This window comes from Melospiza melodia, chromosome 12 (genome assembly GCF_035770615.1).
Source record: "Melospiza melodia melodia isolate bMelMel2 chromosome 12, bMelMel2.pri, whole genome shotgun sequence".
Taxonomy (NCBI): Eukaryota; Metazoa; Chordata; class Aves; order Passeriformes; family Passerellidae; genus Melospiza; species Melospiza melodia.
In genome coordinates this window covers 7,932,106-7,950,506 of record NC_086205.1, presented here as the reverse complement: position 1 = coordinate 7,950,506, position 18,401 = coordinate 7,932,106, and the positions used below count along the sequence as shown (strand labels likewise).

General features: G+C 60.2%; 2 protein-coding genes across 2 annotated transcripts; one reads left to right on the top strand and one right to left on the bottom strand.

The window, feature by feature from the left end:
- The first annotated feature begins 1,890 nt into the window (after window positions 1-1,890).
- On the top strand, window positions 1,891-8,012 carry PFKL (phosphofructokinase, liver type). Its single transcript, XM_063166659.1, has 22 exons — window positions 1,891-2,002; window positions 2,513-2,586; window positions 2,682-2,759; window positions 2,845-3,034; window positions 3,167-3,332; window positions 3,423-3,467; window positions 3,553-3,661; window positions 3,970-4,065; window positions 4,145-4,237; window positions 4,508-4,633; window positions 4,721-4,785; window positions 4,962-5,025; window positions 5,112-5,258; window positions 5,350-5,420; window positions 5,507-5,594; window positions 5,705-5,857; window positions 5,978-6,142; window positions 6,298-6,359; window positions 6,660-6,771; window positions 6,853-6,952; window positions 7,068-7,173; window positions 7,258-8,012. Exons 1-22 carry the CDS (start codon window positions 1,915-1,917, stop codon window positions 7,403-7,405), a joined length of 2,346 nt encoding a protein of 781 aa, XP_063022729.1. The 5' UTR covers window positions 1,891-1,914; the 3' UTR covers window positions 7,406-8,012.
- A 3,801-nt stretch (window positions 8,013-11,813) lies between these two features.
- Window positions 11,814-17,752, bottom strand: CFAP410 (cilia and flagella associated protein 410). The gene is made up of 7 exons (XM_063166658.1): window positions 17,654-17,752; window positions 17,158-17,176; window positions 16,529-16,575; window positions 15,626-15,855; window positions 14,241-14,409; window positions 13,819-13,912; window positions 11,814-12,714 (listed from the first exon to the last, which is right to left on the bottom strand). The coding sequence occupies exons 1-7, from the start codon at window positions 17,728-17,730 to the stop codon at window positions 12,589-12,591; spliced, it is 762 nt and encodes a 253-aa protein (XP_063022728.1). The 5' UTR covers window positions 17,731-17,752; the 3' UTR covers window positions 11,814-12,588.
- Between the last annotated feature and the right edge of the window lie 649 nt (window positions 17,753-18,401).

Sequence of the window (18,401 nt, the reverse complement as noted above, 5' to 3'; positions counted from 1 at the left end):
GTTCCCCCTGCTCGAAGGGACACCTCAGGGTGTCACCTATAGGATCCCATCCCCTGCGGAGAGGGCATCCAGCAACAGGACCCCTCTCCCTGGAAAGGGGTGACACTGGGTAGCTGAGATGGGCAGTGGGGATGAGAAATCAATGGCAGGGCCAAACCTCCATAGGTTTGTTTTTTAATTACATCTAAAATAATTATAAATTAAAAATTTTAAAATGGGAAATTTGTGCTAAAAGGTCCAGCTTGTCTCATCGGCAGAGCATGGCACAGCCTGGCATGGAACATAATAGCATCAATGCCATGGCATGGAATACAGGCATGGAATGCTCTGGGTGGGCAGAGATCTGAAAGCCCAGCTCATTCCATCCCGTGCCATAGTCAGGGACACCCAGGTTTGCTCCAAGCCCTGTCCAACCTGGCCTTGGACACTCCCAGGGATTCAGGGGCAGTCACAGCTGCTCTGAGCACCCTGTGCCAGGGCCTCCCCACACTCACAGCCAAGAATTTCTTCCCAGTATCCCATCTGAACCTATCTTCTGGCAGTTTGAAGCCATTCCCCCTGTCAGGGCCCTTGGGAATATTCTCTCTCCATGTTTCTTGTTGGCTCCTTCAGGTACTGGAGGGCCACAGTGAGGTCACCCCAGAGCTTCTGCAGGCTGAACACTCCCAGCTGTGCCAGCCTTCCCTCCCAGCAGAGCTGCCCCATCCCTCTGCTCACCCTGGTGCCTCCTCTGGGCTCTCTCCAGCAGCTTCAGCTCCTTCCTGTGCTGGGCCCCAGGGCTGGGGCAGCTCTGCAGGTGGGGTCTCACCTGAGCAGGGCAGAGGGGCACAATCCCAACCCCTTTCCTGCTGCCCACCCTGGGATCAGCCCAGCACAGGGGGGTCCTGGCTGGGGCATGGCCAGCCCTCACCACCTGCAGCCCCAAGGCCTTCTCCAGGCCTGCTCCCTCTGCTCATCCCCAGCCTGGATTGATCCCAGGGGTTGCCCTGACCCAGGGGCAGCACCAGCACTTGGTGCTGTCAAACCTCAGGAGATTCCCATGGGTCCCTTCTGGAGCTTCTCCAGGGCCCTCTGGATGGCCCTGTCCTTCGGGAGTGTCACTGCACCCTCAGCCTGGTGTCACTGCAAACCTGCTGAGGGTGCCCCACCCCTCTGTGCCAGTGATGGAGACCCCAAATGTCGCTGGTCCCAGTACAGAGCCTGGGGCACCACTGGTCACTGATGGCCACTGTGAGCCACTGCCCCTCTGGATGTGACCCTCCAGCCAATCCCTGATCCATCTGACAGCCCATCCATGGAACCCAGCTGTCTGCAATGCAGAGAGAAGGATGTTGGGTGGGATTGTGTCCAGGCTGTACAGAAACCAGGATAAATGTCATCCATAACCTTTCCCTTGCCCACTGAGGGAGTGACTCCATCAGAGAAAGGCAGGGGGCGAGTCAGGGGCAACTTTCACTTGGGGACAGCTCCATCTTCCCGAGCACAGAGGGGAGGCTGGCGGCCGGCAGCTCCGCGCCCCAGGCTCCTCCTTTCCACCCTTCTTCATGATGGGGACAAGGACCCCGTTTCATTCCAGGCACCTGGGGCCTGACCGGGCATCCAGGACCTTCCAAACATCCTGGAGACCAGCTGGGCAGCTCCATCAGCCAAATCCTTCAGGATTCAATGACGGATCTCCGGCAGGATGGCGCGGAGCGGGACGGCGGGGCATGACCCCACTGCCCGGCACGATATAACAGCGCACCATGTCGCGACATGGAGCGACGTGTCCCGCCGTCCGTCGCTCCGTGGCGGCGGCCGGGGCGTGTCCCGGGGCGTGTCCCCTGGCTCGGGGCGTGTCGCGGGGCGTGTCGCCGGTCCGTGCGTGTCCCGGGGCGTGTCCTCGGCGGCGGCGCCGGCACCGGGAGCGCAGCGATGGCGGCGGCGGCGGAGCTGGAGCGGCTGCGGATGGCGGGGGCCGGCATGGCCATCGCCGTCCTCACCAGCGGCGGCGACGCGCAAGGTGCGCCCGGCGGGGCGGGGGGCTCGGCCCGGGCCCGCGGGGTCCCCGCGTGTCCGTGCCCGTGACCGCGACCGCCCGGGGCCGGAGCCCGCGGCCCGCGCTGCTCCCGGGCGGGCGGATGGATGGGGACCCCCCTGCCGTGTGCCCGCCCCGCGTCCCCGTCCCCGGCGCCCTCGGGCCGTGGGAGGGCAGGGGCCCCACGGGGGGCAGCCCCACGGAGGGGGTGTGCCCGTCCCTGTCCCCATCCCGTTTCCCCCCGGGATAAGCGACTCTCTCGCTCCCGGGCTGTTTCTCGTCCCCGGCTCTGCGCTGAGTTTCCCCGCTCTCAGCCCACGTGGCTCCCCGCCCACTCAAGGGGACACCTCAGGGTCACCTATGGGATCGCATTCCCTGTGAGATGCGGGGTCCCATGGGGTTCCCCCCGCTTGAAGGGACGCCTCAGGGTCACCTGTAGGATCCTATATCTGCAGGATTCCATGGGAATGCTCCACTCACATATCCCTTTTCCAGGCATGAACGCCGCTGTCCGCGCTGTCACCCGCATGGGGATATACGTGGGAGCCAAGGTCTTCCTCATCTACGAGGTTGGGGTTCCCCCCTGCTCCCCATCATGGCTGGGGGGATCTCCCCCCCCCTTCTGCTGGGGTACCTTTCACCTCCACCCTCTGCTTCTCCACAGGGCTACGAGGGGCTGGTGGAGGGGGGTGACAACATCAAGCAAGCCAACTGGCTCAGCGTCTCCAACATCATCCAGCTGGTGAGGGCCACCGTGGGGCCGCGGGACTCCAGCTCCCAGCCCCCCAGAGGTGTGTGACGAGCCCCGTGTCCCCTTCTGTCCCCAGGGCGGGACGGTGATCGGCAGTGCCCGCTGCAAGGCCTTCACCACGCGGGCGGGCCGGCTCCGCGCCGCCCGCAACCTGGTGGAGCACGGCATCACCAACCTGTGCGTCATCGGCGGCGACGGCAGCCTCACCGGGGCCGACATCTTCCGCTCCGAGTGGGCCGGGCTGCTCGAGGAGCTGGTGCGAGATGGTGGGTGAGCCCCTCTTTGGGGTGGTGATGTCCGGAGGGTCACCCCAGTGCCATGACCCCAAGGAGGCCTGGGCTCCAGCCCCGTGATGGTGCCCTGAAATAACCGGTGTGGTGGCCGTGACTCCCTTCCAGGGCAGATCAGCGAGGAGGTGGCGAGGAAGAACTGCCACCTGAACATCGTGGGGCTGGTGGGCTCCATCGACAACGACTTCTGCGGCACCGACATGACCATCGGCACCGACTCGGCGCTGCACCGCATCATGGAGGTCGTGGACGCCATCACCACCACAGCGCAGAGGTGAGGGGAACGGGGGGCTGGGCGCTGCAGCGCCCCAACCATCACACCCACCCACCCACTCACCTTCTCTTCTCACCTGTGTCCTTGCAGCCACCAGCGGACGTTCGTGCTGGAGGTGATGGGTCGCCACTGCGGGTAAGTCCCTGTGGGTGGGGAAGCCATTGGTGGGATGGGATGCCACATTTCGGGGCCAGTGCTGCCCACCTCCGTGTCCCCCCAGGTACCTGGCGCTGGTGTCCGGCCTGGCCTCGGGCGCTGACTGGCTCTTCATCCCTGAATCCCCTCCAGAGGACGGCTGGGAGGACCTCATGTGCGAGAGGCTCGGGGAGGTGAGGGGGGGTTCCTGCCATCCCATCCATGCCCTGTTCCCCCTGGGGAGTCCCTGCACGGGCCCAGGCTGAGCCCTGCAGCCGTGCCCGGCCCCCGCGAAGCTTCGGGAGCTGCCGCCATTGTCCCTGTGAGCCGGGGCACTCAGCCGAGCGCAAATCCAGCCCTCGCGTGCCAGGGGCAGCGCTGGCTTGGGGGCTCGGCTGCCCGTGACCTGAGCACCCCCAGGGCAGCACAGAGGGTGGCAAGGGGAGGGCAGGGCGCTCACACATCGCTCAGGGGGTGGCCGTTTGTCCTCCCCTCGTGGCAGACACGCAGCCGGGGCTCGCGGCTCAACATCATCATCATCGCCGAGGGCGCCATCGACCGCAGCGGCAAACCCATCTCCTCCAACTACGTGAAGGACGTAAGGGACAGCCCCGGCACCACCCTGGCACCCATGGACACCGGCGGGTCCCCAACGTGGTGTCCCCTCTTCCCCACAGCTGGTGGTGCAGCGCCTGGGCTTCGACACGCGGGTCACCGTCCTCGGCCACGTGCAGCGCGGAGGGACCCCGTCCGCCTTTGACCGCGTGCTGGTAGGTGCAGGGGAGGACACAGAGAGGGGGAACCCTGCTCCTGCCATCCCTCTGCCCAATGGAAAGGGGTGAGGCTCACATGGGCTCGGCCCTGCACCCATTTCTCCTCATTTACTCCAAATTTAATGGATTTTTAAATAAACCCATCAGCTTTCCAGCAGTGAATCAGCAGCCACGTGGTTTCCAAACCTGTGGGAGTATCCCTGAGCATCCCACCCAGCGGGCGCTGGTGGGCCCCAGTGTCACAGGGGTGCCCATGTCCCTTTGCAGAGCAGCAAGATGGGGATGGAGGCGGTGATGGCGCTGCTGGAGGCCACGCCAGACACCCCAGCCTGTGTGGTCAGCCACTCCGGGAACCAGTCGGTGCGGCTGCCACTCATGGAGTGTGTCCAGGTGGTGAGTACCAGGGAAGCTGGCTGGGGGTCTCACTCCCCTCCCTGTGAATGTGGGTGTTATGGTGTTGCATCTTTCCCCCTCCTCAAGACAAAGGATGTGCAGAAGGCCATGGATGAGAAGAGGTTCGACGAGGCCATCCAGCTCCGTGGAAGGTGAGGAGGAGGGACCAGGACCAGGGGAGACATCCCTCTTGGATAGAGGCTTCTCATTCTGGGGAAGCTGTTGGCTCCTGCAGCCAGAAGGGTGTCCCCAGTCACACCCAGGGGCGGTGGGGAGACTTCCCCTTCTCCCAGACGTGCCTTGCAGACACATCACCGTGTCCTTGCAGGAGCTTTGAGAACAACTGGAACATCTACAAGCTGCTGGCGCACCAGAAGCCGGCTCAGGAGAAGGTGAGGGGTGACGGGGAGCAGGAGGGTACACTATCCCTGCTCTGGGGACATGTGGGGATGTGCTGTTGCCATCCCTGTCCCCGCAGAGCCCCTTTAGCATGGCCATTCTGAACGTGGGAGCGCCGGCCGCCGGCATGAACGCTGCGGTGCGCTCGGCCGTGCGCATCGGCATCTGCCAGGGACACACCATCTACGTGGTCAATGACGGCTTCGAGGGCCTGGCCAAGGGGCAGGTAAGGAGCACCTGGGATGTCCTGGAGGATGGGATTGGGCTTGGGGATGGGGGGATTCTCCCCTCCCCTAACTTGTTGGTGATGCCCACAGGTCCGCGAGGTGGGCTGGCATGACGTGGCAGGATGGCTGGGCCGTGGTGGCTCCATGCTGGGCACCAAGCGGTGAGTGCAGCCCTGGGGACGGGGACATAGGGGAAGGGTGTTCCCACCATCCTCACCCCACTGTCTGCCCCCCTCCCCCACCACAGGACACTGCCCAAGACCTGCATGGAGAAGATCGTGGAGAACGTGCGCAAATTCAACATCCAGGGGCTGCTGGTCATTGGGGGCTTTGAGGTGAATCAGTGGGGACCATGGTGGCTGTGGGCACCCCAGAGGAATCTTTCTGGGATGCAGACCTGGCTGCAGGGAGGGCCAGCATTTCCCAATCCTTTGTCTGCTTGCAGGCGTACGAGGGGGTGCTGCAGCTGGTGGAGGCGCGCGGGCAGTACGAGGAGCTCTGCATCGTCATGTGCGTCATCCCCGCCACCATCAGCAACAACGTGCCCGGCACCGACTTCAGCCTGGGCTCTGACACGGCCGTCAACGCTGCCATGGAGGTGAGGGACACCAACAGGGACAGCTCGCTGTGCTCCACCAACTTCCATCACAGCCCGGAGCGGCCAATGTCCCATGCAAGGTGGCTTTCCCTGGTGTGACCTCCCCCTGTCTGGGCGCAGAGCTGTGACCGCATCAAGCAGTCGGCCTCGGGCACCAAGCGCCGCGTGTTCATCGTGGAGACCATGGGGGGCTACTGCGGGTACCTGTCCACGGTCACCGGCATCGCCGTGGGCGCCGACGCTGCCTACGTCTACGAGGATCCCTTCACTATCCACGACTTAAAGGTGGGCGGGCAGGAGAGGCTCTCTGGCTAAAATGAGAAGGAAAGTTGGAGAAGGGAGGGCTCCAGAGCAGGGCTGGAGGACATGGCCGTGCTGGGTTGATGTCAGGACAGGAGGGCTGTGGGATGGCTGCTGGCATCTTGGTGTTCATCCTGCAGGCCAACGTGGAGCACTTGACTGACAAAATGAAGACGGATATCCAGAGAGGGCTGGTGCTGCGGTGAGTTGGGGGCACTTGGGAACAGTCACTGCAAACCCCAGCCCCACGGCAGGGAGCAAGGCTGGAGCTGAGCCCTTCCCATGGCCAGAGAGGGGTCCTAGGCATGGTGAGGTTTGGCACTTGGCCCTGGAGACACTGGGTGCCTCTTCAGCCCCAGGGTCGTCCTGGAGACACAAACTGGGGTTCTGGGCCTCAGGGAGAACAAAACACCACAAGAAAGGTGTTATGGGAAACAAAGGGAGATCCCCTGGTCATGCCAGGGGAAGGAGCAGCCCCCCAAACCCTTCCTCTGCTCCCCAGCAATGAGAAGTGCCACGAGCACTACACCACCGAGTTCCTCTACAACCTTTACTCCTCCGAGGGCAAAGGCATCTTCGACTGCAGGATCAATGTCCTGGGCCACCTGCAGCAGGTACAGAGGTACAGGGTGGCAAGGGCCCTGCTGGCCCTGAGAGCTGGGCAAGGCCTGACATCCCCATTTCTTTGTCCCCAGGGGGGAGCCCCGACCCCCTTTGACCGGAACTACGGGACCAAGCTGGGAGTGAAGGCGGTGCTGTGGATGTCAGAGAAGCTGCAGCAAGTCTACAGCAAGGGTGAGCCGAGGGCTGGGGATCCCACAGGGGGTAGGGAAGGCTGGTGGCTGCTGCTCCAGGCTTCCAGGCTTGGTCCCCAGTGAGGTGGCCAAGGTCAGCAGTGTCCTTTTCCCAGGACGTGTGTTTGCCAACTCTGGAGACACTGCCTGTGTGATTGGGCTGCGGAAGAAGGTGGTGGCCTTCAGCCCTGTGACAGAGCTCAAGAAAGTCACGGATTTTGAGTAAGTCCCCATGCCCCAGCGGTTCACCAGCTCCTGGGGGAACCTTCCTGGGGTGTCTGCTCCAGAGCTGTGTCCCCTGCACAGGCACAGGCTGCCCCAGGAGCAGTGGTGGCTGAACCTACGGCTGATGCTGAAGATGCTCGCCAACTACCAGATCAGCCTCACCGAGTACATCTCAGGCCAGATGGAGCACGTCACCCGGCGCACCCTCAGCATCGAGAAGGGCTTCTAGTCCCACCAGCCTGGCCCACAGCCCCCGCCGTGTCCTCTCTGTGCCCACATGCTGCTGGGGGAGCACTGGTCCCCTCTGTTCTCAGTAGCCCTGTAGCTTTGCCATCGACCCCTTACAGCAGGCAGAGCCTGGTGCTGTGTCCCAGAACGGCACAATCACTGCTGCAGGTTCTGGTCCCTGTGCGGATGCAGAAGAGTTGCTTGAGCCAGCCGTGCAGCCCAGACCCTTAATCTTCCCTTATAGTTTATTATTATTTAATCTTGGGGTATTTTGAGTCCTTATTTAGCGGCTTGACCGCCTGAGCCAACTGCTGCTGCTTGTAGTCGCCTGCCCCACGTGCGGGAGGGGAGCGAGGAGGATGCAGAGCCATCAGAGTGGGTTGGAGCAGTTCCTTGGAGCTTCTGGGTGTCCCTGCGGAGCTCCATCCCCCATGGGGGTCTCGAGGGCTGAGCACGGGGGTCCTGGCGAGCCCCTGTCCCCTTGCATGACGCTTGGCTGCGACCGTCACCGCGTGGCTGTGGGCGCCGTGTCCGTCACCTCACCCTGGATCCTGCACCACCCACGGTGCTGCTCCCCTCCTCTAGAGATAAAACCTGCTGGAGCCAAACCTGCCTCCTGGAGTGGTCATTGTGGGGGCAACGGGTGGCAGGACAGGGCTGGGGTGGGGGGAACACCAAAGCCTGATGGGTTTCTCAAGCCGGGTTAATGTTGGGCTGGTTTGCCCCCAGGCAGGCTGCAAGGCCAGATAGCTCAGGCTTTTATGGGGACAGACTCCTGAAAGCCCAAGCAGCTCGTAGCCACTGGCAGTCTTAGCAAGCTTAAGGGTTATCAGCTCTTTTAGTGATTATCAATCAGCCCTTTGTGATTCTAGCTCCTAGCTTGCAAGGTACTGCAGGCAGGCCAGCAGAGTCAGGGCGAGAGAGGAGAAGGCCATTCTGGCATTCTACAGTGATGTCTTTATTGGATGTTCTGCAAAGGGTTCCAGGGACAGCTCTTCTAACCAGAATGGGCTAAAACAGCACATTACATAGGATATAGGGGGATCCAAAATTGTCCAATAGCAGGGGTTAAAGAGAAGTGACCTAGGGGGTTACAGAGAGATAAGCTGGGGTCAGAAAGGTGGAAAACGGGCTTGCCATGACTTGGCATTTCTTATCTTCAGGCCTCTGCCTTCCACGGGGCCCTAGCAGGCCCTGTGCCTGCTACATTGGGCCAAGACATTCCCTGGTTTTGTGCATCCTCAAAGCCTGGGAGAGTGGGAGCACAGGCAGCTGTTCCTCCCTGTCCAAGTCGTGGTGGGTGCAAGGTCAGCATCCTTTCGCAAGTGCTTTGCAATTCCAGAGAAAAATCACTGGGTTCCCACCTCCAAGGAACCACCCAAGTGCTTTAGGGTGGTGCTGGGCTTGTTTGTGAGGCAGTTTCTCACACTTCTGGCTGAGCTCGGCATGCTCAGGCTGTGCCAGACGGTCACAGGGAGCCCCTTTCCCAGGCCACTTCCCTCCTGGGGCTGCTGGCTGACGGCTCCAGCCTGTGGGACAGCATCAGCACGCATCACAGCCTTTGGGGTCAAGCATTTTGTCCTCCCCATGGAGCTGTCCCCAAGTGAAAGTTGCCCCTGACTTGCCCCCTGCCTTTCTCTGCTGGAGTCACTCCCTCAGCGGGCAAGGGAAAGGTTATGGATGACATTTATCCTGGTTTCTGTACAGCCTGGACACAATCCCATCCAACATCCTTCTCTCTGCATTGCAGACAGCTGGGTTCCATGGATGGGCTGTCAGATGGATCAGGGATTGGCTGGAGGGTCACATCCAGAGGGGCAGTGGCTCACAGTGGCCATCAGTGACCAGTGGTGCCCCAGGCTCTGTACTGGGACCAGCGACATTTGGGGTCTCCATCACTGGCACAGAGGAGTGGGGCACCCTCAGCAGGTTTGCAGTGACACCAGGCTGAGGGTGCAGTGACACTCCCGAAGGACAGGGCCATCCAGAGGGCCCTGGAGAAGCTCCAGAAGGGACCCAAGGGAATCTCCTGAGGTTTGACAGCACCAAGTGCTGGTGCTGCCCCTGGGTCAGGGCAACCCTGGGATCAATCCAGGCTGGGGATGAGCAGAGGGAGCAGGCCTGGAGAAGGCCTTGGGGCTGCAGGTGGTGAGGACTGGCCATGCCCCATCCAGGACCCCCCTGTGCTGGGCTGATCCCAGGGTGGGCAGCAGGAAAGGGGTTGGGATTGTGCCCCTCTGCCCTGCTGAGGTGAGACCCCACCTGCAGAGCTGCCCCAGCCCTGGGGCCCAGCACAGGAAGGAGCTGGAGCTGCTGGAGAGAGCCCAGAGGAGGCACCAGGGTGAGCAGAGGGATGGGGCAGCTCTGCTGGGAGGAAAGGCTGGCACAGCTGGGATTGTTCACCTGGAGAAGCTGAGGGGTGACCTCACTTTCAGTACCTGAAGGAGCCAACAAGGAAGCTGGAGAAGGACTTTGGACAAGGGCCTGGAGTGACACACCAAAGGGGAATGGCCTCCCACTGCCGCAGGGTTAGATGGGATAAGGGGAAGGAATTTCTCCCTGTGAGGGTGTGGGGCCCTGGCACAGGGTGCCCGGAGCAGCTGTGGATGCCCCTGGATCCCTGGGAGTGTCCAAGGCCAGGTTGGACAGGGCTTGGAGCAACCTGGGCTAGTGGAAGGTGTCCCTGCCCATGGCAGGGAGTAGAATGAGATGGGCTTCCAGGTCTCTTCCCACCCAAAACCATTCCATTATTTCAGTGCTTTTCCCCTGACTAAACACATTTTAGGCTCTGGAGGAAGATGGTACTTTTATCTCCTCCTTGGACCCATAACTAGCAGACCTTGCTGATGGAGGCAACATTGCTGCTCTTGTAAATCAACTACCTGCTTTGGAGACCCCAGGCAGAGACCTGGCTTCTCCTGGAGCTCCATTTCCTGGGTGGGAAAGGGGCTCTTCCACTCTCCATGTGCCACTCCACTTTGGGGGAGCCCCAGCCCACTCCTTCCCTCCCTCCCTCCCTCAGCCATGGCCCTCACACCTGCCTCGCCAGCAGCCTCTCAGAGTCTCTGAGGGTGGTTTGAAGGGAACAGCTCAGCACAGCTGCTGGCATTTTCCAGAGCTGGAATCATCTGCATTCACCGCTCGATATTCCCGGCGGAGGCAGGGCAGGGTGACAGCAGGTCATGTGGAAAATCTGTCTGCAGCACTGCCCTGCAGCAAACAGGTTTGGGGTGTGAATGGGGACAGGGCTCAGACCAGCTGCATGTTGAGGGACAGGAATCACAGCAGCCCCCACGCCTCATTTCCACCAAAAAAAAAATACCTGGAGGGCCAAATTCCTGGGAGAAAAGGGACAGGCACAGCCACTGAATTCCGAGGATGAGCAGGAGGGGCGTGACTGTGCTCCCAGATTCCCAGCACATCCAGCCCACCCTGAAGAGAGGGCAGAGCCTCCAGAAGCATCCTGCAGGGGAAGGCAGGCTGCCAGGGCCCTGGAGGGGCTGAGCTCCCGCTGGGGATGCCGCAAGGAGCAGTTGGGAGCCCCGAGGGCAGCAGCACCAGCAACAGCCAAGGATGTCAAGCACGTAGGCAAAAAACAGCCCAGCTTCTCCAGGAATTGTGTCAGTGTGGCCTCAAGGGCACAGTGATTGCTCCACCAGCCCCATGACCGGGTCCTGATGGACACTTCCTCTGATCACTCACATCCCAGAGAAGCTGGGGGTCCAGCTCACCCCAACAGCAACTCCCTTGTTCCTTGACATGGACAGGCCAGGGGCCTGGGAGAAGACTTGCACTCAGCAGGGTGAGTCTCCCAGGCCCTGGATGTCAAAGTCTGGGACATCATAAATCACACAAGCGCAGCTGGGTTTAACGCAAAAGGCAAGAACAAAGGTCTTTAGAGGAGTTAAAGACATCAGCAAATCTCCCCCTGAGTGATGAGGGTCAAGCTGTGCCTGCTCCCACCAAGGTCAGGCAAACAGGCTTGTGGACACAAGGAGGCTGTCACCATCCCTGAGGAGCATTCCTTCCTGGTAGCACAGGCTGGACACTGCTCAGACAGGGACAGGGGCCATGGAACAGCCACGTCACCAGTGCAGCACTGGGAGACACGGAGGCCTCGTGTCCTGTATCTCAGGGCCACATCCTGCCCAGGTGGCTCTGCACTGAGCTTTGCTCAGCACCTCTTTTGCTGCCTGCCTTTGCTGTGGCTGCAGGAAGGTTGTAAGGCAGCCCAGTGGCCCTGCAGGCAGTGCTGGGAGCAGGCTCACCGTTCCAGAGGCGCAGTGAAGCGGGAAGGCACAGCCCTCCTCCTCCTGCACAGCGCTCACAATGCACTCCCTGAACCAGAGGTAATGGAGCAGTGCCCCCAGCCAGGCCTCTGCTGAACTCCAGCCACCACTCACACAGCCTTGAGGGATAATTGGGTTTATTTGGTATGTCACAACAGTTTAGTTTGCTCTTAACAGCTCTACAAAACTTGGTAAATGCAGTTTTATCAGTTAAAGAGCAACACCCACCCCGGATGCCTGTCCAAAGCAGGCAGAATGCTCAGGGCCTTTTAACTGGGATGTTTCTTTAAGCTGCTCTAATGCCTGCAGGGAATGCTGGGGTGAGAGTACAGCTGAGCATTCAGGATGTGGGAGTCATTCCTGGTTCACCTAGGCTGCTCTGAGCTTCCCTTTGGGCTGCCTGACCGGCAGGCACTGCATGCACCAGGAAGGACCTGAGGAAGTCAGCCAGGAGCTGGAAAATAAATTAATAACTGGACATTGACCTTCAGCACCTGCACAGACAGGTCTTGGTGACCATCTCAGGCAACGTCTCCCTGTCAGACTCTACCAAAGCAAATCTCTGTGGTACAAACTGCCCTCAGCGGTGCTGTGCACCCCCAGGCTGGCTGAAGGGTGGAGTCCCTCCCAGCCATCAGCAGGCTCTGCTCCCCCTCAAATCACAGCACCTCTGGCTGCAGCCCTGTTCAGTTCTGCCTTGCTGATGTGCCTGCAGCTCCCACCCAAGAGCCCCAGCCACGCAGGGTACAGTGTCAGAGCCTGCTGCAGTGGCAGGGAATCTCCAGAGAAGCAGCATCCCATGCCATGCCCGAGGCTTTGGCTGCAGCCAGGGGTGTGGGCAGGACAGCACGGCGGGGCTGGGGCTCCAGGGAGGCTGGAAGGGGGGTGGCTGCTGTCACTCCTCCTGCAGCTCCTTCTTCTGCAAGGCCTGGAGCCTCCTGGCCACCGTCTGCTGGATGATCTCCAGCTCCTCTGCGTCCAGTTCCTTCATGAGAAGCAGGATGGCATCCAGGACGTTGCTCTGTGGGGATAAGGCACACACTGCTTTGGACCAGCCAGCCAGGACAAGGACACTCGATTTTCCCTGCTCTCTCTAGGAACTCCTCCACCAGCACCACCACCACGACTGGCAGCAGTTTGGAGCAGCCACCTGCAGCCACAGCCGAGCCCTCGGGGCAAACACAGGCAGGGAGAGGCACGTGATGAGGCTGGAATGCAGGACAAACCCATCCTCTGCTCTGCCCACGGCCTCTGGCTGCCGGCCACGCTCCAGCCTGCCTTCTGTCAGGAGAGGCACAGCCAGGAGCGGCTGCACTCGCTCTCAGTGTGTGTAGGATGGGAAAGGACAGCCCTGCTCTGAGGAATGAGGAGAGCTGGTGCTCTCTGCAAAGGACCCTTGAAGGTCTCCAGCCCTGCCACCGCCACAGGACCAGTGCCAATGCCAGGTCGTGGCTCTGTCAAATCATGTCCTGAAGAACTCCAGGGAGAGATTCCACAGCCTAAATAGCTGTCCTTCTAGGGAGAATCTTTTGCCCAACATCCAACCTGAGCCTCTTCAGCTGCAATGGGGTACTACTTCTCCCATTTTTAAAGGTCAGAGCCAGTGGGGCTGCTCTAGGCAGCTATGGGTTAGATCTTGCTCTGCTGATTGATGCAATGGCACTGAGTCCAGCACTCTGCAATTCCCAGCTGAACCACCAAAATCCAGATTCATCCAAGGCTACATGATGGAGGGGGCTGAGGAACCACTTAAGTTTCCTGTTAAGCAGCCACTTCCCAAGGTTTGATCTCCTCTTGCTAAAGAAACACTTCCTAATATCCAGTCTGAACCTGCCCTGGCACAGCTTTGAACCATCACCATGTCTTCTATCACTGGATCCCAAGTAGAAGAGCTCAGCACCCCTTCCCCATATCCCCTCCTCAGGAAGATGCAGAGGGGCATGAGATCACCCCTCGGTCTCCTCCTCTCCAAATCAAACAAACCCAGAGCCCTCAGCTGCTCCTGGACATTTCTTCCAGCTCTGTTCCCCTCCTCTGGGGACATCCAAAGTTCTTCACATCCTTCAACACTGGGGCTCAGCCCCGCGTACAAGGAAAAGCAATTTGGTCTTTAAAAGATACTCACTGTCTTCTTGCAGCTGCAGTCTGTCTCTTGAGTGGAAAAGGAGGAGTATTTATCCCTGGGAACAAGCTTCATATCAAGCTCATCCTGAGTTTTGCTTAAAAAAAAGGGAGGAAAAGCAAATGTTATTATGACCAGGTGGGAGAATTGCCAGGCCAACCCTTCCTCATCACAGGCAGCCATGCAAGGAGAATCCAGCTGGAGGACCCCAGGGAATGGAGAGGATCCACTCCTGCCTGCACAAGCAGCTGATGAGCCCAAGCCACCCCCAACAGCAGAACCAGCCCCACAGAACCAGCACGGCTCCACTGCAGCAACCAGCACAGTGGGAAGCTGCACCGGCCGTGGGCCTGGAATGTCAGGCTCCTTTCTTGCTACACACGAATTCAGCATCCCAGCCATGCTGGCAGCTGCCCAGCCCTCACCTGGTGTCCTCCAGGCAGCAGCTGAGCAGCTGGCCCTGGGGCTCCGTGGTGGCTCCAGCGGTGCTGCAGGCCGTGCTGGACCAGCCGTTCTCCAGGGGGCTGCGGGCCGGCGGCGCCGTGATCTCCACACCGTCCACCAGCGCCTGCGACAGCTCCTCCTCTGTCACAGCTGCAAGGGACACAGCAAATGCCTGCTGCTACCCACTGCAGCAGCCCAGGGGGATGGCATCTCTAGCAGGGCAGGTTCTGCTGCTGCAGAGAGTGCAGGAGAATGCTGGAAGCAATCACCAGCCTCCCAAAGCGAGAAGGGTATCGGGGAGGGATGCAAACGTGCTTTACTATTTCTTGTCTCTGGAGAAGGCTCCAAAAGCAACCAAATTTCTGCTACTGGATGGAAGAAAAAGAAAACAGAGAAGCTTTTCTACAGCAGCAGATCCAGTTATAGAACCTTTGTCTGGCCACAGCAAAGAGAGAGCTCTACAAACCACTAATTAGTGGTACTGTCCAAGCTATAATGAGGCACTCTGTTTTGTTACCATAGGGAAGGGATAGTGAAGGGAAAGGAAGGGAAAAGAGGATAGGGAAAAGGGGACAGGGAAGGAAAAAAGGGATAGGGATAGGGAAAAAGGGATAGGGAAAGGGGATAGGGAAGGGAAAAGGGGACAGGGATAGGGAAAGGAAAAGGAGATAGGAAAAGGAAAAGGGGAAGGAGGAAGAGGAGGCAGATGGGAAAGGGGAAGATAAATGAAAAGGGAAGACAGAGAGAAAACAGCTTAGAAGCGCCAGATTTAACTCAACCCCTAACATCCCCTGACTAGCAAAACTCAAAGGATGCCCTCAAGAGGAGCCAACACATCCCCATTTCCCAGGTGGCACTGGCCTGGGGCTGTTTGCAGGTGACCAAAGCCCACCCTGGTGGCCTGGGGCTGTTTGCAGGGGACAGAGCCCACCCTGGTGGCCTGGGGCTGTGTGCAGGTAACCAGAACCCACCCTGGTGGCCCGGGGGTGTGTGCAGGTGACCAAAGCCCACCCTGGTGGCCCAGGGCTGTGTGCAGGGGACAGAGCCCACCCTGGTGGCCCAGGGCTGTGTGCAGGTGACCAAAGCCCACCCTGGTGGCCCAGGGCTGCGTGCAGGGGACAGAGCCCACCCTGGTGGCCCGGGGCTGTGTGCAGGGGACAGAGCCCACCCTGGCAGCCCAGGGCTGTGTGCAGGGGACAGAGCCCACCCTGGTGGCCCGGGGCTGTGTGCAGGTGACCAAATCCCACCCTGGTGGCCCGGGGCTGTGTGCAGGTGACCAAATCCCACCCTGGTGGCCCGGGGCTGTGTGCAGGGGACAGAGCCCACCCTGGTGGCCCGGGGCTGCGTGCAGGTGACCAAAGCCCACCCTGGTTGTCGAGTTTCTGCAGGCAGGGCAGGTTGCGCAGCACGGTCATGCGGTAGCGGTGCGGGTCGGGCCCGCAGCAGGGGTTCTCTGCCAGCCACAGCACCCGCAGCCGCGGCAGCGTCTTCAGGTAAAACAGCTCATCCAGGCTCCTGATGTTGTTCCTCCTCAGGTAGAGCTCGCTCAGGTTCTGGCACTGGTGCAGCGGCTCCAGGTCTGAGATGCCATTCACGCTGCAAAGACACAGTCAGAGCCCATCCTGCCCCGTGCCCCTTCCTGCAACTGCCTCACCCCAGCAGGGCACAGCAAGGGGCGTTCAGCCCACGGCTTGTGGCATTTCATCTTTGTCAGCAGAGGGAAGAATTGAAAGAGCCCTTGCTCCACCCTGCTGAGGATGACAAAGAGCCTCTTCTTTCCCCAAACCTGCCCCCTTTTCTGTAGCAGCTCCTCAGACCCACCCAAGGAGAACCCACGTAAGATTCCCAAGTTAAAAGGCTCCAATTCACAGAGATTCGCTCCATGGGATCCCCAGGACAGGTGAAAGTTGAGCATATTACGGAAAGGGAAAGCTTTGAGAGATCCACAAAATATTTCAACAAGTATTTTGGAAACAGGCCACATAGAGAGGCCATGAAGATCCCTGTCGAAACTATGGAGTAGAATTTCAGGAGCAACAATCCTAAGGGGTTTTATCACTTGTCAAAACAGAAAATATTTTCTCAAGAGCACAGGGAGTAGTGCAGAGGAGCTGCTGAGGAATAATCCTGTCTGTATCTCTGCTGCTTGAGAAATGGGGCACAAAGAGCCAGGCAGCTCACACACACAACCCCAGCAACATGGAAAGAAACAACCCCCAGGAAAAGGTGATTTCCCTGCCCTCTCCAAAGCTGGCAAACTGGCATTCACCTGAACGTGATCACCTCGATGTTGGGCAAATCCCGGCATATTGATATCTGAGCAGGGAGAGACAGAAACAACAAGTTGGCACTCATGGGGGAAAATATAAATAAACCAAATTGAAATCACAAAAAGCACCATCAGGAATTTGGGTTTGCTTCAGTCTAACCCGAGCTTAACAACACCAGAGATTTTCTGACACAGAGAGTGCAGCGTCAGCAGCTCCTCCAGCCTCTGCTCAGGAGTGGAAGTGCAGATACCAGCCAGTGTCACATTGTTCTTCTGCTCCAGCAACTCTGCAGCCTCCACATGCAAGAAAGGCTCCCTCCCACCCCTGCCAGCCCTCCCCTAGCGACAGAACCTCATCCAAAATCACCACAGAGGCAGGACTCAGGGTCCTGCTCTCCGAGACTCCATGCTGGGCCTTGGAGAGAAATTTTCCAATGTGGAAACAGCAGCAATCACTTCCTTTTTAATGGTGTGAGATGCTAATCAAGCCTGAAAAGCCCTGCAGCTCACAGGCACCGGGCCAGACCGAAGCCAGGCCCTCCCCAGTGCCCTGCCAACCCCATGGCCTCCACGGTGTCCCTGCTCCAGCTGTGGGCCCAGGCTCCAGCTCTGGCTCCTCCAGTACTTACATCCGTCAGGTGGCTGCCCCTGCAAGAGGAGAGGGGAGTCAGGGAGAGCACAGCTCAGCCTCCCCCTGCACCCCCACAGCCAGGTTCACAGCCCCAGCCCCCAGCCTGGCCCCACCAAACTGCTCTAGCACAGCCTGCCATGGGCCTTGCTTTGCCTCTCCTTCCCCATCCCGGCCTGACACCCAGCTCCCTCCCTCCATCCTTGTCTCTCCTCCCCATCCCTGACACCCAGCTCCCTCCCTTCACCCTTGTCCCCCCTCCCCATCTCTGCCCGTGTCCCCAGCCTATCCCATCTCCATCCCTTCCTCTCCCCTCTCCATCCTGCCCTGCCGCCCCTCATCCATCCCTGCCCGTCCCCTCTCCTGATCCCAGCCTGTGCCCCCAGCCCAGGCCTGCCTGTCCCTTCTCCATCACTGCCCTCTCAGCCTCACCCCTGCCTGTCCCCCCTCATCCCTGCCGTCCCCCGGCCCCCTGTCCCTGCTGTCCCCGCGCCCACCAGCAGTTGAGGCGGCGGACGCCGTCGAGCGCGGCCGCCTTGGCCTGTGCCAGCACGGCCGCCCGGCTCAGCCTCATGCCGGGCCGGGCCGCGGCTGCAGGGGCGGCTCCGCTGGGCCCAGGCCCCGCCCGGCCGGGGCGGCTCCGGGGCTGGATTCGCCTCCTCCTCCCCGGCACGGCGGCAGCTCCGGGGCTGGATTCGCCTTCTCCTCCTCCCCGGCACCGCGGCAGCTCCGGGGCTGGATTCGCCTCCTCCTCCCCGGCACGGCGGCAGCTCCGGGGCTGGATTCGCCTTCTCCTCCTCCCCGGCACCGCGGCAGCTCCGGGGCTGGATTCGCCTCCTCCCCGCCCCGCCGCGGGCTCGGCACCGCTGCTGCCGCAACGGGCGCGCGTTCAGGTGGTTATTGGTGTTTACGGGTAAATGCTATTAGCCGTCTAATTATGGTTTATTAGAGAATGTTTTGTACACAGAGCTGCGCCTTTGTGGGTGTATGCTTATGTGGAAGGATCACCATGGAATCGTGGAATGGTTTGGACCCATCTCGTTCCAAACCCCTGCCATGGGCAGGGACAACTTTCACTATCCCAGGTTGCTCCAAGCCCCGTCCAGACCGGCTTTGAAGATGTCCAGAGTTGGGCACAGGTTGCTTCTCTAGGCAACCTGTGCCAGGGCCTCGCCACCCTCACAGGGAATTTTTTTTCCCCCTAATATCTAATATAAACCTACTCCTTCAATTTGAACCCATTCT

Coding starts and splice junctions, on each gene's coding strand:
- PFKL (XM_063166659.1), top strand. CDS start 1,915: ATGGCGGCGGCGGCGGAGCTGGAGCGGCTGCGGATGGCGGGGGCCGGC. Junction 4,066..4,144: donor CCTCCAACTACGTGAAGGAC/GTAAGGGACAGC, acceptor TCTTCCCCACAG/CTGGTGGTGCAGCGCCTGGG. Junction 6,360..6,659: donor CAGAGAGGGCTGGTGCTGCG/GTGAGTTGGGGG, acceptor TCTGCTCCCCAG/CAATGAGAAGTGCCACGAGC.
- CFAP410 (XM_063166658.1), bottom strand. CDS start 17,730: ATGAGGCTGAGCCGGGCGGCCGTGCTGGCACAGGCCAAGGCGGCCGCG. Junction 15,856..16,528: donor ATCGAGGTGATCACGTTCAG/GTGAATGCCAGT, acceptor GTGTCTTTGCAG/CGTGAATGGCATCTCAGACC. Junction 13,913..14,240: donor TGCTGCCTGGAGGACACCAG/GTGAGGGCTGGG, acceptor CTTTTTTTTAAG/CAAAACTCAGGATGAGCTTG.